At 42.9% G+C, this 16665-nt stretch overlaps 1 protein-coding gene across 1 annotated transcript in view; it reads left to right on the top strand.

Moving 5' to 3' along the window:
- Positions 1 to 14427, top strand: part of STIM2 (stromal interaction molecule 2) — a 143743-nt gene extending 129316 nt beyond the window's left edge. The window contains exons 6-12 of the mRNA XM_073342331.2: positions 807 to 984; positions 1782 to 1959; positions 2693 to 2860; positions 3103 to 3203; positions 3494 to 3732; positions 7448 to 7667; positions 13051 to 14427. Of these exons, the coding sequence (XP_073198432.1) occupies positions 807 to 984; positions 1782 to 1959; positions 2693 to 2860; positions 3103 to 3203; positions 3494 to 3732; positions 7448 to 7667; positions 13051 to 13531 (1565 nt within the window). The 3' untranslated portion in view covers positions 13532 to 14427. The remainder of the gene's footprint in view (positions 1 to 806; positions 985 to 1781; positions 1960 to 2692; positions 2861 to 3102; positions 3204 to 3493; positions 3733 to 7447; positions 7668 to 13050) is intronic.
- The last annotated feature ends 2238 nt before the right edge of the window (positions 14428 to 16665 follow it).

The following is a 16665-nucleotide window of genomic DNA, read 5'->3' as shown; positions in this document are numbered from 1 at the left end:
AGGTACATACTGTTCCCAGGAATGCTTTTAAACATTTCCCTATTGAAATATTTGCGAGGAGTATACAGTGAAAGGTATAATCTGTTTTATACTGTTGAATCCTTGTTTCCCAAATGTTGCTTCCGAGTCTGTAAACCGTTCCATGAAGTATTTTAAAATTCAGATTAGATAGCTTCCTTATTCCTGAGGATCCAGCATACAGCATCAGTTCATTTATTAAATGCTTTTTTGGATACTTTAAATACTATTTTTTAATATAAAAGAAAATGACAACCATATCTCTTTAGTTGAGTAACCAAACTTTAGATTCTTATTGTCTTTGTAAAATTCACTTTTGTTAGTCTGAGCCCCATCATTCACACATTCCCTTGAGGGACTCCCGTGGAAATCAAGGACAGGGTTTTTTGCATGTAGAGGAGGGACTGTAGGATCAGACCCAACACTCACTAGCCACATAATTTGATAATGGATTAAGTTATACTGTAGCCCATGAAATAGAAATGCTTAATGAAAAGTCAATGTGTAATTGTCATGTAGAAGATTAGTTATCTTTTCAGTATACAGTATGCATTTAAGTTAATCTCCTGTAGATAGAATATAGTATTAGTAATAGAGCTGTTGGTTTTGTGTTAGAATGCCCCCAAAATAATTTCACTGGGGACGTGGGAGAGATCTTGCTGGTTAAATGGTCTGGAATCTCTCTCTGAGCTCCAAGTTGCACCATTTTTATGTGCCGAAAAGAAGTGATTTCAATAGGTACTCTGCAGATTTAAAAGGTGAGCTGATTGTTATAACTATTTGTACAGGCCCATCTCACAACTGGATGAAGGATTTTGTACTAGCAATTTCTATAGTGATTGGTATTGGAGGCTGCTGGTTTGCACATACTCAGAACAAGACCTCAAGAGAGCACATCACAAAAATGATGAAAGATCTAGAAAGCCTCCAGACAGCAGAGCAAAGCCTTCTTGATGTGCAGGAGAGGTATGTGAACTGAAAAGGTTTAAATGTTAAGTGATTTGTGTAAGCTTTATATTTTGAGGGAATGATGTTTAGCAATTAAAGCAAGAAAATGAAAGATAACAATTTGACTAGAACAGACATTGAGTTTTGTGCACCTTCCTCAATTCATTGCACACATTTAACTGCAGTTTTAATGAACATATCGGTGCGTGACATGTTGAAATATCTCCTTGACATTTTAAACTGTATTGTGAGAGCTGAGCAATGGAAAAGAAAGAGAAATGCAGACAGAAGTGGGTCAGATGAAGATAAAAGGGACAGTGGTGAGTTAGTCTGTTACCTATTGATGTAGGAAACAAGCCTTATTACTGGAGATTATGGCTGAATTTGGGATAAACTGTTTCTCACTCTGTTTTGTTGTGGAAGAAAACTTGTTGTAGCATCTTCCTTACAGCTTTTTGAGCACATGAGATCCAGACAAGGCTTCACTGTAAATTGCTTATTGTTTTTCTAGTAGTATGGGAGAAAGAGTGCCTTCTCCACAGTTAAGGCAGTAACTCTTATTATAAGCCTGGTATTTTTGTCTACTTTCATACCCTTAAAGTATATATGAAGGAGATTATCATTAAAACTGGTAAATTAGATCTGGGGTGTTTGACTAAGGCTGATTTATGATTGAATTTGGATGTCAATGCTGCAAATTCATTCTGAAATGTTGCATACAATCTGTATAGTCTTCATTCTTTACCAGAACACTGCATCTTTAACCACTGTTCTTTGAGTAGCTTCTCACTTTTTTGCTTAATTATGTTCTGAAGGCTTGAGAAGGCACAGGAAGAAAATAGAAATGTTGCTGTAGAAAAACAAAACCTGGAGCGCAAAATGATGGATGAAATTAATGATGCAAAACGAGAAGCTTATCGACTAAGGGAGTTGAGGGAGGGAGCCGAATGTGAACTGAGTAGACTCAAGTATGCAGAGGAGGAACTAGTACAGGTATTTATGAACTATGGAACATTTGTTTTCTTAACTTACTTTCCTGGTTTTATTGGGGTTTAGTTTACTGGAGAGATGTCCCTCCATCCCCCCCCCCCCACCCAAGTGGCATTACTGTGATGCTAGGTTTATTGTCCTGGAAGCATCCTATAAGCCTCTGAATATTTCATTTGTTTACAGCCATAGAAAAAGCATATACATAGACCACTGTTAAGACTTGTGAAGCGTATGGACCCTTGTAGATACACTATATAATGAAATGCTGCTGAAACATACTTAAAAGAACAATTCTTCATATTTTATGCCCCTGAAGGAGGGAAATAATCCCACCTTGGTTTCCTTCTTGCTACCAGAACAGAAACAGCAGGTGGCTTTACCAGACGGTTGCTTATATTTTCTTTAGTGTAAATCTGATGTATAATCTTAGAAATTAGTTGTGGCATATCAGTAAGTGTTAGTTTCAGCTTGGTTACCAAATAGGACCAAAGGAATAGGAACAGAAAGTTTAAGGCTGGTACAGTATATGTAAATCCCCAGCATGACTTTTCAGAAACCTCTCTCAACTTACTGTTGAGACCAAAAAACCACATGCCAGAGCTACATGGTCTCAGAATGTGGTTGCATGAAAAATTAGTTTTAGAGGTAATTAAAGCCATATTTGTGGCGGACTCGTTTTTACATTCAGTCTTAGGAAAATTATCTCAGTGACTTTTGCATCTCTTTTGACTGCTAGGTTCGCATGGCTTTAAAGAAAGCTGAGAAGGAGTTTGAACTGAGAAGTAACTGGTCTGTTCCTGATGCATTGCAGAAATGGCTCCAGTTAACACATGAGGTTGAAGTTCAATACTACAATATTAAAAGACAAAATGCAGAAATGCAACTAGCAATTGCTAAAGATGAGGTAATTATTTACCTTTGAGTTGCTTCAGTATGTTAATGTGCTAAAGACCCACAGACCTGTCCATTTTGTTGGATATAGAGTATCCTGATAGGATGGAATGTTGATTACTTATATTTTCTGCAGTCAGAATATAAAAGTCCTGTTTCATTCAGATACTTACTGCCTCTATATCCTCTCAGATTATTTTTTGTCATCTGCATTATTTATACAGCCTTTGGCTTCATGTTTATCCTGCATTTTAGGCAGAAAAAATTAAAAAGAAGAGAAGCACTGTATTTGGGACATTACATGTTGCACACAGCTCCTCCCTAGATGAGGTGGACCACAAAATCCTTGAAGCAAAGTAAGAGCATTAATTAGATGTATATTGTTCCTTGCTTTCTTTTATTCCAGAAACAATGAAGTTCACTAAGAAAATGATATGAAGGAATTCAGCATTTTAATTTTATTGTACTTTAAGTAAAAATCTACTGTCAGAAGATGTTGTGAGTTTTTGCACATGCCTAAGAATAGGTGATGGCTTTCTGAAATGCTGCAGTGATTATACTGTTACTGTTCCATACTATGTCCAGCATTGAAGTTTTAGTCCAATGACATAGTAACTAAACTTCAATATTATTTTTATTTTTCCAGGAAAGCACTCTCTGAATTGACGACATGTTTGCGAGAGCGTCTCTATCGATGGCAGCAGATTGAGAAGATCTGTGGCTTTCAGATAGCACACAACTCAGGATTACCAAGCCTGACGTCCTCTCTCTACTCTGATCACAGTTGGGTGGTGATGCCCCGAGTCTCCATTCCACCTTACCCAATTGCAGGGGGAGTTGATGATTTAGATGAAGACACCCCTCCAATAGTTGCACAGTTTCATGGTATGTAGTATATACTCCAAAGGGAGATATTGAGGAAGGGAAGCAGGAGTCGGGGAGAGACTTTGAGTGGAGAGAAGAGTTACCAGTAAAGGGAAAATTGAGCAGGAGGGCAACCTAAAGCACAGAAATTCAGGGGAAAAGAAACTTCAGAAGGAGGAGTGGAGGAAATAGAGACAGGAGCAAAACAAAACATAAGATAATAGTGATGGACATCTTCAAAGAAAACAAGCCCCCTGCATGAGTCATCTATTAATTAGATAGAAATACAGTAAATGGGTTGGGAGTTGAAATAAAGGTAACATGAAGCAGTAAAAACTGTTTCCTCCTACTCTTCATTCTGAAAAAAAGAATAACCTCAGTCTGGTCACCATAAATAGGTAACAGTTTTTTTCCTGTAAAATCTATAATCCTAAATTTATCCTGTAACTTTGCTCTTGGCCCATTGCTCTACCATTATGGAAGGGCAGGAGTTTCTGTCAAATCAGACGATCAGGTAGGAAAAGAGATGATACTTTCTGTGGAAGGATATGTGCTAAATAGCTTTCCAAGCATCCTTTAATGACTGGAACAAAAAAGCAGTGTTGTCTGAGGAAACTTTCAAACAGAGTGTTTGTGCTGGGAGCCAATTGATTGTATACACTGATTGTATACATTGACTGAACCCCCCTAATGTCTGACTTAAGTCATTACATCAGGAAGAGAGACCATCTTATTGTAGCTGGGATTAACTAGACAGTGAGGATGAATTGAGATGAGTTTACACTTGACTGTTTCAGCGCGCACACAAAAAATCAAACTGAAGAATGGATATAATTGTGGCAATTACCTCTGCAATATCTTGTTGATTCTAATTTCCTTTGAAAATACCAGCACTGTACTTTTAAAAGGCTACTAAGGGAGTTAGATGCACAGCAGTTGGAGGATAGAAATGAAAAGTAGGCTCTGTCTGGTGCTCACATTGTTCATGGTGCTGCAGACAGGTCAGTTGTGAACAAGGGCACTTTTGCCTCTGGACCCAAACTTGCTTCCCTGATCTGGCTTGCATGCTCTCATCATCTCCCACCAAGGAGCAGAGATATCTGATATGTTTAGGTCAGGTGCTGCTAGTTGCATCATAAGTTGTGATTTCCCCAGTGAACTTCACCACTGACAGTAGGATGGTAACTAAACTGAATGTGAGATTCCAGCAAGTAGAGGTCAATGCAACATGTGCCTTGTCCTTGCCTGACTTGTTTGCTTATATATTTATATTTAGACCTCTGCCTAGTTAATACGCAGGAAGGGAGAATATAGTTTATCCAAGGTTAACACAGCATCCCAGGAAGAAAAGTGCAGATGGGGTCAGTCCAGTCCAGACTTGTCTGCAAAATTCTTGGATTTTCTGACCTTTTTAGTTGAATAAGCAAACTCGACACCTAGCTGGGCATGGCCTTTCTTGTCCAAGACAGACCATGCAAACTACAGTAGTCTTGGTATGGAGAACTTGGTGGAAACTTGTCCACAACAGTGTGTCTTGAAGTAGTTCCATGGGCCCACTTCCACATGAGAGCATTGCTAATCTGCATGCTTTCCAAACTGAAACCAGACTGGAAGATTTCCAGAAACTGCAATGTCTGCAGCCTCCTGTGAGGCTTTTCTTTTCTTTCGCTCTCACCATCTGTTGGCCGGGAGGAATTGTCTGGACTGGTGTAGCAGATCTTGAAAAATTAATGGTTACCAAATAGGAAAAAAGGTCCCATTACAAATGAAGTTGGACAAACACTGTGTTTTGCTTGCTTTCATTTTGTCTGGCACTCCTGTTGAGAGAGTGCACTAATGCAATTCTAGAAAAATAAATCACATTTAATAACTATAGCATTCATGATTGTAATTAGTGGTGTTTACTTCCATCCTTCTTTTTGGTTAGGTACAGTCATCTTTAAAAACCTGAGGCTTGTTCAGAAAGCTTCTAACTTTTGCAAGATTTGAATGACCAGGAAAGTAGAATGGATGAGAATAATTATGTACTTCATACTAATTCAGCACCATCATTTCTAATCTATAAACATATAGGGCCAGATTCTCAAAGGAGATTTGGCCTCTTTGGACTGCCCAGGAGGCACAGAGGTCAGAATCTGGATGCAAATGATCAGAGGAATGCTCTGTTGGCATGGGTCTTGCGCTAGCTGTCATCTCCTGGTCCAGAGGGTGTGACAAAGCAGAACTTTGTTACACCTGTCATCCATTAAGAACCATGCCTGGTCTACACTACAGAGCATCGGTACTAAAACGTAGCTTCCACCAATGTAAGTCGCCCACTACGTCAACTTAGCTACCTCCGTTAGCAACGTAGCGCTTAAGTTGATGTAGTTAGGGTGATGCAGTGTTCATGTAGACCAGAGGTGGGCAAGCTACGGTCTGCAGGCCACATCCAGCCCGCAGGACCGTCCTGCCCTGCCCTGCCCTGCCCCTGAGCTCCTGGCCCAGGAGGCTCGCCCCTGCACCCTCCCCTGCTGTTCCCCCTCCCCTGCAGCCTCAGTTTATTGCACCGCCAGCGCAATGCTCTGGGCGGCGGGGCTGTGAGCTCCTGGGGCAGTGCAGCTGCAGAGCCTGGCCTGACCCAGTGCTCTGTGCTGCGCGGCTTCCTGTCCTGGTGCGGCCACGCCGCCAGCCACCGGTGCTCCAGGTAGCTCAGTAAGGGGGCAGGGAGCAGGGGGTGGGGGGGAGATTGGATAGAGGGCAGGGGAGTTTGGGGGGTGGTCAGGGGCCGGGGGTGTGGATAGGGATCGGGGCAGTCAGAGGACGGGGAACAGGGAAGTTGAACAGGAGCCGGGGTCCTGGGGGGGCAGTCAGGAAGGAGAGGAGGGTTTGGATGGGGGGGCGGGGGTTTCGGGGCCAGTGAACAGGGAGCGGCGGGGTGGATGGGGCAGAGGTCCTGGGGGTGGGGGGGTGGCAGTCAGGAAGGAGGGACGGTGTGTCTGGGGGCGGTTAGGGAGAAGGGGTGGTTGGATAGGGCAGAGGTCCTCGGAGGGGCAGTCAGAAAGGAGGCGGGGTTGGACGGGGCGGGCGGTCAGGGAACAGAGAGCAGGGTTGGTGGATGGGGCAGGGGTTCCCGGGGGCCATCAGGGAACAGGGTGGGTTGGATGGGGCAGGAGTCCCGGGGCAGGGCTGTTAGGGGGTGAGAAGCAGGGCGAGATCAGACAGGGGGCGGGGGCCAGGCCATGCCTGGCTGTTTAGAGAGGCTCAGCCTCCCCTAACCGACCTTCCATATAATTTCAGAAACCCGATGCGGCCCTCAGGCCAAAAAGTTTGCCTGCCCCTGGTGTAGACAATGCATTACTTACATCCTCTGTTGGTTGTCAACCTCATAGCTGGTGCTCTGCGGCCCCAGAGCTCACAGTGCCCCACACAAGTAAGTCAGTGGCAGCACTCCTGGAAGGGATGGGCACCACTGACGGAAGAAGGGCAGCGTGGATGTGAAACACCGCTTTCATTACTGCGGTGGCTGTATGTTAACTTAATTTTCTTAGTGTAGACATAATTTTCTTAGTGACGTCCTAAGAGTCAACTGAGAGCAGCCTCATCACAACTCTAAGAATCACTGGGCTTGGTGCAGACTGGCTCCCAGAATCATTAACCTGGTGTACCTGCCCTCAGGGAGAGAATCTGCTTATAGGGTTTTCAGAGTAGATTATGTTAATTTTAAATTAACACAGTTTGTTTTTTCTTCCCCCAGGGTCCACTGTAAAGCCTCCCAGCTCATTAGCAAGAAGTAGTAGTTTGTGTCGCTCAAGGCGCAATGTTGTGTCATCATCTCCACAGTCTTCACATACTCAACATACGCCGCATACCTTGCATTCCCCTGACCCTGACATCCTGTCAGTGTCAAGCTGCCCTGCTCTTTATCGAACTGAGGAGGAGGAAGAGGCAATTTACTTCACTGCTGAGAAACAATGGTATGACAAATACCAAAACATTATTAGAACTCTGGTTAGGTTGCTCTAAATAATTATGAAGTATTAGAGGTTGAACTATGTCAAACGATGAAGTAGCCACTTGAATAATATAAATTAAATTATTGGGCCCACATGGAACAACAATTGGGCTGTTCGTGCTACTGAGTGAAGTTCTGGAACAGCCTTCTAAGGAGAGCAGTGGGGGGTAAAAAACCTAACTAGTTTCAAGACTGAGCTTGGTAAGTTTATGAGGGGGATGGTATGATGAGACTGCCTACAATGGTGTGTAGCCGATCTGCGACTGCTAGTAGCAAATATCCCCAGTGGCCAGTGATGGGATGCTAGATGAGGAGGACTCTGAGTTACTGCAGAGAATTCTCTCTCAGGTGCCTGGCTGCTGGTCTTGCCCATAGCTCAAGGTCTAACTGATGGCCATATTTGGGGTAGGGAAGGAATTTTCCCCCAGGTCAGATTGGCAGAGACCCTGGCAGTTTTCACCATCCTCTGTAGCATGTGGCATGTGTCACGTGCAGGTTTAAACTACTGTAAATGGTGGAGTCTCTGTAACTTGAAGGCAGAATCATAGAATATTAGGGTTGGAAGAGACCTGAGGAGGTCATCTAATCCAATCCCAACTAAATCATCCCAGCCAGGGCTTTGTCAAGCCGGGCTTTAAAAACCTCTAAGGATGGAGATTCCACCACCTCCCGAGGTAACCCATTCCAGTGCTTCACCACCCTCCTAGTGAAATAGTTTTTCCTAATGTCCAACCTAGACCTCCCCCATTGCAACTTGAGACCATTGCTGCTTGTTCTGTCATCTGCCACCACTGAGAACAGTCTAGCTCCATCCTTTTTGGAACCCCCCTTCAGGTAGTTGAAGGCTGTTATCAAATCCCCCCTCATCCTTCTCTTCTGCAGACTAAGTCTTAAAATCATGGTTCAGTAACTCCGCCAGCGGTTAGGGGTCTCTTACGGGTGGGTGTGGTTCTCTGGCCTGCAATGTGCAGAAGGTCAGACAAAATGATCAAGATGGTTTCTTCTGGCCTTAAAGTCTGAGTCTAATTAGCCAGTGCACAAGGTTTAATTCAATTCTGCCACTATCCTGGGTATATACAACTAATCCAGTTTCTTTGCTATAATTATGCTTATAGCTTTAACCTGGACCAAAAGCAGACTTCAGTGCTCACTACTGTTGCTACACTTTCTCCAAGGGGAAAGTTAAGTTCCTTTTGTTACGTAACCTATGGACTCGTTAGATTGTATATTGAAAGGTGAGGATGTCTGCCCTGGGGAAAACATTCAAACATGTTAGGCTTGAATCTGCTTCTTCTGTGACTTTTGTAACTTTATTTACTCTGTTACTGGTTAACAGAGGTTTTCATAGAATCAATGAATATCAGGGTTGGAAGGGTCCTCAGGAGGTCATCTAGTCCAACCCCCTGCTCAAAGCAGGACCAATCCCCAACTAAATCATCCCAGACAGGGCGTTGTCAAACCTATCCTTAAAAACCTCTGAGGAAAGAGATTCCACCGCCTCCCTAGGGAATGCATTCCACTGCTTCACCACCCTCTTAGTGAAAAAGTTTTTCCTAATATCCAACCTAAACCTCCCCCATTGTAACTTGAGACCATTACTCCTTGTTCTGTCATCTGCTACCACTGAGAACAGTCTAGAGCCATCCTCTTTGGAACCCCCTTTCAGGTAGTTGAAAGCAGCTATCAAATTCCCCCTCATTCTTCTCTTCTGCAGACTAAACAATCCCAGTTCCCTCAGCCTCTCCTCATAAGTCATGTGTTGCACTCCCCTAATCTTTTTTGTTGCCCTCCGCTGGACGCTTTCCAATTTTTCCAATCTTTCTTGTAGTACGGGGCCCAAAACTGGAAACAGTACTCCAGTTGAGGCCTCACCAATGTCAAATAGAGGGGAACGATCTCGTCCCTCGATTTGCTGGCAATGCCCCTTCTTATACAGCCCAAAATGCCATTGGCCTTTTTGGCAACAAGGGCACACTGTTGACTCATATCCAGCTTCTCATCTACTGTAACCCCTAGGTCCTTTTCTGCAGGACTGCTGCCTAGCCATTCGATCCCTAGTCTGCAGCAGAGCATGGGATTCTTCCATCCTAAGTGCAGGACTCTGCACTTGTCCTTCCTGAACTTCATCAGATTTCTTTTGGCCCAACCCTCTAATTTGTCTAGGTCCCTCTGTATCCTATCCCTACCCTCCAGCGTATCTTCCACTCCTCCCAGTTTAGTTTCATCTGCAAACTTGCTGAGGGTGCAGTCCACACTATCCTCCAGATCATTAATGAAGATATTGAACAAAACCGGCCCCAGGACTGACCTTTGGGGCACTCCGCTTGATACTGGCTGCCAATTAGACATGGAGCCACTGATCACTACCCGTTGAGCCCGATGATCTAGTCAGCTTTCTATCCACTTTATAGTCCATTCATCCAGCCCATTACTACTTTAACTTGCTGGTAAGAACACTGTGGGAGACCGTATCAAAAGCTTTGCTAAAGTCAAGGAATAATATGTCCACTGCTTTCCCCTCATCCACAGAGCCAGTTATCTCGTCATAGAAGGCAATTAGATTAGTCAGGCATGACTTGCCCTTGGTGAATCCATGCTGACTGTTCCTGATCACTTTCCTCTCCTCTTAAGTGCTTCAGAATTGATTTCTTGAGGACCTGCTCTATGATTTTTCCAGGGACTGAGGTGAGGCTGACTAGCCTGTAGTTCCCCGGATCCTTCTTCCATTTTTAAAAGATGGGCACTATATTAGCCTTTTTCCAGTTGTCTGGAACCTCTCCCGATCGCTATGAGTTTTCAAAGATAATGGCTCTGCAATCACATCCGCCAACTCCTTTAGCACCCTCGGAAGCAGCGCATCCGGCCCCATGGACTTGTGCTTGTCCAGCTTTTCTAAATAGTCCCGAACCACTTCTTTCTCCACAGAGGGCTGGTCACCTCCTCCCCATGCTGTGCTGCCCAGTGTAATAGTCTGGGAGCTGACCTTGTTCGTGAAGACAGAGACAAAAAAAGCATTGATTACATTAGCTTTTTCCACATCCTCTGTCAGTCGGTTGCCTCCCTCACTCAGTAAGGGGCCCACACTTTCCTTGACTTTCTTCTTGTTGCTAACATACCTGAAGAAACCCTTCTTGTTACTCTTGACATCTCTTGCTAGCTGCAACTCCAAGTGTGATTTGGTCTTCCTGATTTCACTCCGGCATGCCTGAACAATATTTTTATACTGCTCCCTGGTCATTTGTCCAATCTTCCACTTCTTGTAAGCTTCTTTTTTGTGTTTAAGATCAGCAAGGATTTCACTGTTAAGCCAAGCTGGTCGCCTGCTATATTTACTATTCTTTCTACACATTGGGATGGTTTGTTCCTGTAACCTCAATAAGGATCCTTTAAAATACAGGCAGCTCTCCTGGACTCCTTTCCCCTCATGTTATTCTCCCAGGGGATCCTGCCCATCAGTTCCCTGAGGGAGTCAAAGTCTGCTTTTCTGAAGTCCAAGGTCCATATTCTGCTGCTCTCCTTTCTTCCTTGTGTCAGGATCCTGAGCTCGACCATCTCATGGTTACTGCCTCCCAGGTTCCCATCCACTTTTGCTTCCCCTACTGATTCTTCCCAGTTTGTGAACAGCAGGTCAAGAAGAGCTCTGCCCCTAGTTGGTTCCTCCAGCATTTTCACCAGGAAATTGTCCCCTACACTTCTCAAAAAACTTCTTGGATTGTCAGTGCACCGCTGTATTGCTCTCTCAGCAGATATCAGGGTGATTGAAGTCTCCCATGAGAACCAGGGCCTGCGATCTAGTAACTTCCGTGAGTTGCTGGAAGAAAGCCTCGTCCCCCTGGTCCGGTGGTCTATAGCAGACTCCCACCACGACATCCCCCTTGTTGCTCACACTTCTAATCTTAATCCAGAGACTCTCAGGTTTTTCTGCAGTTTCATACCTGAGCTCTGAGCAGTCATACTGCTCTCTTACATACAATGCAACGACCCCACCTTTTCTGCCCTGCCTGTCCTTTCTGAACAGTTTATATCCATCCATGACAGTACTCCAGTCATGTGAGTTATCCCACCAAGTCTCTGTTGTTCCAATCACATCATAATTCCTTGACTGTGCCAGGACTTCCAGTTCTCCCTGCTTGTTTCCCAGGCTTCTTGCATTTGTGTATAGGCACTTGAGATAACTTGCTGTTTGTTCTGCTTTCTTAGTATGAGGCAGGAGCCCTCCCCTCTCACGCTCTCCTACTCGTGCTTCCTCCCGGTATCCCACTTCCCCACTTATCTCAGGGCTTTGGTCTCCTTCCCCCAGTGAACCTAGTTTAAAGCCCTCCTCACTAGGTTCACCAGGCTGCTTGCGAAGATGCTCTTCCCTCTCTTCCTTAGGTGGAGCCCGTCTCTGCCTAGACTCCTTCTTCTTGGAATGCCATCCCATGGTCAAAGAATCCAAAGCCTTCTCTCCATCACCACTTGCATAGCCATTCGTTGACTTCCACGATTCGACAGTCTCTACTCGGGCCTTTTCCTTCCACAGATTGTTCCTTCACAGCCAATCTTCTCTGCCTGTTTGTTTCTGTCATGAAATCATTCAAAATTTGTGACTTCACAATCACTCCTAGCACAGCATCTTGTCATCTTGTAAATACACAGTTATTCTTTCACTTATAGTATCGATCAGAAGGGTTAGGGTTATCAAAAGCACTGGCTTCGTTATCAACAAAAACACCGGCCAACTAAATTTCATATTGTATAAATGTTTTTTTCAAGCTTATGCCAGTATGCAAACACCCTTTTAATTTAGTTGCTTCAGGCTGCTTTGTTCTGTAGGTCTTAGGGAACTTCTCAGTATGGTTCTTCCAGAACCATCTTTTTTTTTTTTTTTTAATAGAATATTCTAATGCTTTATTTGGACAAGTGTTGTTGCTCTTCTACAGTGAGGTGCAACTGACTGAACAGAGTTTGATGTTTATTTTGGGTGAGATTAAAATAATTCAGCTTTTTTTTACCTATTGGCAATCAAATAAGTAATATTTTATTATGGTCTCTGGTAGTCTTCATCTGTGTATTTCCCAATTGGTAGCAGTGTGACACATACCTAAAATTACTATCACATCTGTATTAGATTACAAGGTTACATACATAAAACTGCCATTTGTGGGTCTGAGATATGAACTGATCTGGGTTTTTTTACTGTAAATTAAGCTGTTCAGCATTTACCTGCCACTTCTAGTGAAATGAGTGTAGTGGGTGGTTGTAGTCTAATGGCTTAGATTTTAAACTGGTTTCTTTCTCCTCTTAATTGCATTAAGGCAATTTCTGTCTAACAGTTTCTTTCCTCTCTCTTTGCTTTTACTTAGGGAAGTACAGGATGCTGGTTCAGAGTGTGACTCCTTAAACTCATCCTTTGGAAGGAAACAGTCTCCTCCTTCAAGTCTTGAGATGTACCAACCTCTGTCTCCACAAAAGGTATCCCGGGAGGAACTGTCGCTAGAGGAATCCTCCACAGGAGACTCCTCGTCACTAACTGCAGATATTTCCAGGGGTTCTCCTGACTGCCCAGGCCTAACAGAAACTAAGAGCATGATATTTAGTCCTGCGAACAAAGTGTACAATGGCATCCTGGAGAAGTCCTGCAGCATGAACCAGCTTTCTAGTGGGATCCCAGTCCCCAAGCCTCACCACACCTCCTCTTCCTCAGCCAGCAGTGAAAGTAAACCCATTCATGAAGTCTCCACTGTCCCTAGGATCAGTAGCATCCCGCAGGACCTATGCCAGAATGGCGAGAAAAACAAAAAGCCATCAAAAATTAAAAGCCTCTTTAAGAAAAAATCTAAGTGAAGCACAGAGAAGTAACCCATAACAGTGGCTATGTTAGACTTTCTAAACTTCAGGAACATAGTTCCATTTGGGTCTTCCAGACTGGACGTCATAGTGGAATGCCCTATAGGTCAACTGTCTACTATTTAAATGACCCTAAAGTTAAAGATCATGCCAGCTGTTAATGAGAAATCAAAAGTTCAGACAGTTTAGTTATTTCTGCCTATTTATTTCTGCTTTGTTTTTAGTTATCTATAACTTTTTAAAAATGCCACTTTGGACTGACGAGCTTTAATGGACTTGTAAGCCTGCATGGGCTTGCCAAAATTTCTTGTTTACCAGATCATCTTCTTATCTTTCCACAGAGTTGTGACATTTACCTACTGGACTTAAGTCACTTAAAAGAAGTAAAACTAATTAAATTGCACTACTGTTTTCCAGACTGGAAAAGTATCTCTGCAAATGAAACTAGGATTTATAAATGACTGAGGAGCTGGGTCTTTACACTTTTAGATCTTTTGGGGTTTTTAAGTAGAACCTAGGATTTCTAATTGACTTGATTTCTGGAAATGGAAACCCCACACTTTTATTATGGGATGCTTCATTAGATGCATTTATTATTAGAACGGTTCAAGTCCTGCTGTAAAGGTCATGTTTTTCCCAGGGCTTTCACTGTGATTTTACTGCATTGCAGGTTGTATGATAAAATATATAGGTAATTTAACAAGAGAAGAGGCTCTTGATTCCTTATGCAAGCGATGGAGTGAAACTTGATTGAAGGACTTAAAAGATTCACATGCTTACAATGAGGAGGGGGAGAATCCGGGCACTTGTTTACAGACTTTGACAGACAAAAGATGTTTGGTTTATGAACATTTGTACTATGGTAAAGATAATAAATTGGAGACATTCTTGTGCTTGTAATTGTTCTGATTTTAGCTGATGATCTCTTTCAGTTATATTCCTGAGGACCTGTTCATTCAACATGCTACAGGCTACATTGCTTATGCTTATAAGTGTATAAATTATTTTTGTTGTTAGCTTTTAACAATGTCTTTATCTCCCTTTGTAGGATTTCATACTGTTTATTTTTGTATAGTTTTGAGGAGTTAGCTGTTCAGATATGTCTGGTTGAAGTAAATGGTCTATTAATTTTATAATGTACATATACTATTATGAACTAGTGTAATTTAAAGATTTTAAAGTGAGAATCAAGACATGCTTCAGATTAGGCAGCTTTTACATTAAACAAGCTTTTATCATAAGGCATTAAATTACCATTGGGTAACAAAGAAGCTTTCTTAGTAAAACAGTGGCTAGTTGTTCAAAACCATCACAATTTTTTACGTTTAGATGAACAAAATGTACTGAGTAACAGTGCCTTTTTTATTCAGTTTGTCTGAAAATGTTTAATGCTGAGCAACAGCTTTCTTTGAGGTGAATTCCAAAGAAATATTTTTGCTCTAGTGAACACAAGCAGTTTATCCTGTGATGACTAGATCTCTTCAGTTCTGCTATGGGGTTGTGTTAGTGGCCTCAGTAGCTGCCGCTGTGACTGGACTTCTGTGATTAAGAGTTCAAACCTTGCCAGTACACACACACACACACACTGTACTGTAGAAAACAATGAATTCATTGACTGCCTAAACAGATTGCTGGTAAGGAGACGTTAACAAAACCTTTAACCATTTGTTTAAACTTGAAGCAATACATAGCTTTCCTATTTTTGCACGAAGATCCCACTATATGGGGTTTCTCTTTGTTTATATGCATTTGCAAGGCAGTGGTGGTGTTTTCAGCAGAAACCTTTACTATGCCCTATGAAAAAATAAAGAATATTGAAATTACCAGCTGAAGTTAATATGTCCGAAAAAGCAGCGTCTCTTCTGTGTTGGAGCTTTTAAGCATAGTTATTTCAGTTACTGGTTGTTTATCATTTTGATAAGTTTAGGCAACTTGCCATCTCAAACCTATCCAGAATATAATTGACTACCCCTTCCTCTAACCTGGCTACTCTGGAGGCTTTACCTCGTATCTTTCTAAAGAAGACGTTGAACAATGCCATCCTGTTAAAGCTCATAATTTAAATATCTGATCAGACAGATGAGTGGCTCTTGGAACCTTGGTTGCCCTCCAGGCTAATGCAACCAGACTTTAGAAGTTGCTTGCCAAGAGAAAACGCTCAGTTTTGGTCACTGGCGTTGAAGGTGGATGCTCCCTGGCAAACTGCTTCAGCAAATCCAACCTTCCTGTGGAGGGATATGGCATATGTCCACATCCTGTAGATAAAGAGGTGTGGTGTACTTAAAATGACCTACAGGTTTTCCTGTGCTCAGCTAACTATATCTTTCCACTTCAACTATTTGGATTGGCTGACAGTCAATGAGTCCAATTGGCAAGACAACCACTGAAGTGCTCTTGGAGACTTGCCAGCCCTCCTAGACATCCTTGAATGGCACAGGACTCTGACGCGCTCAGCCAATATTGTCGCTATGATCAGAGTGGCTCCTGGGATATCTATCTAAAATCATGCTCTGAGAATTATCTTAAGTAGGAGATAAGGGTTTTTTTAATTGAATATGTTACGATGGTGCCCAGAGGCCATGATCAGGATTGGGGACCCATTGTGCTAGGCCCTGTACATAGGTAGGCATTCCTAAAAAGCTTACAATCCAAGAACTCAAGTAACAAAGAGTGGGGGAGAAGGAGGCCAAATATATGCCATTTTGTAGTCCTAAATATATTTTTATAGACAAATATATCTCAGGCAGGTTACATTAAAACATGTTTTCCTGCGGGTGGTGCCTTTTCCCACCAGACTTCCAGTGAATAGGGTTAAATGAGGAGATGCATTCCAATCTACTTGCTGAAGTCAGTACAGAGAATCACTTGATGCCACATAGCTGCTGTCGCTGATTCTCCAGGGACCTCCTGTGTATTTGTGTTTGCTTCCCTTCTTGCAGAAGGTTGCTGGAGGGATAGGACAAACAAGGTTTGCTAACCTTTTCCAGCTGTTCCTAGACAGAAGATGCCACTACTTCAGGTTCCATGTGCTTTCTACTCAGTCAAATTCGGCAAATTATGTACCTGCTAGCTAGGTGCATGAGAGGTTAACGCTGTAAGAGGAAGAAGTTTCTGAGAAGTAGCTATATCCT

This window comes from Lepidochelys kempii, chromosome 4 (genome assembly GCF_965140285.1).
Source record: "Lepidochelys kempii isolate rLepKem1 chromosome 4, rLepKem1.hap1, whole genome shotgun sequence".
NCBI lineage: Eukaryota > Metazoa > Chordata > Testudines > Cheloniidae > Lepidochelys > Lepidochelys kempii.
The sequence above is the reverse complement of the archived record's forward strand: the minus strand, read 5'-3'. Positions and strand labels throughout refer to the sequence as shown.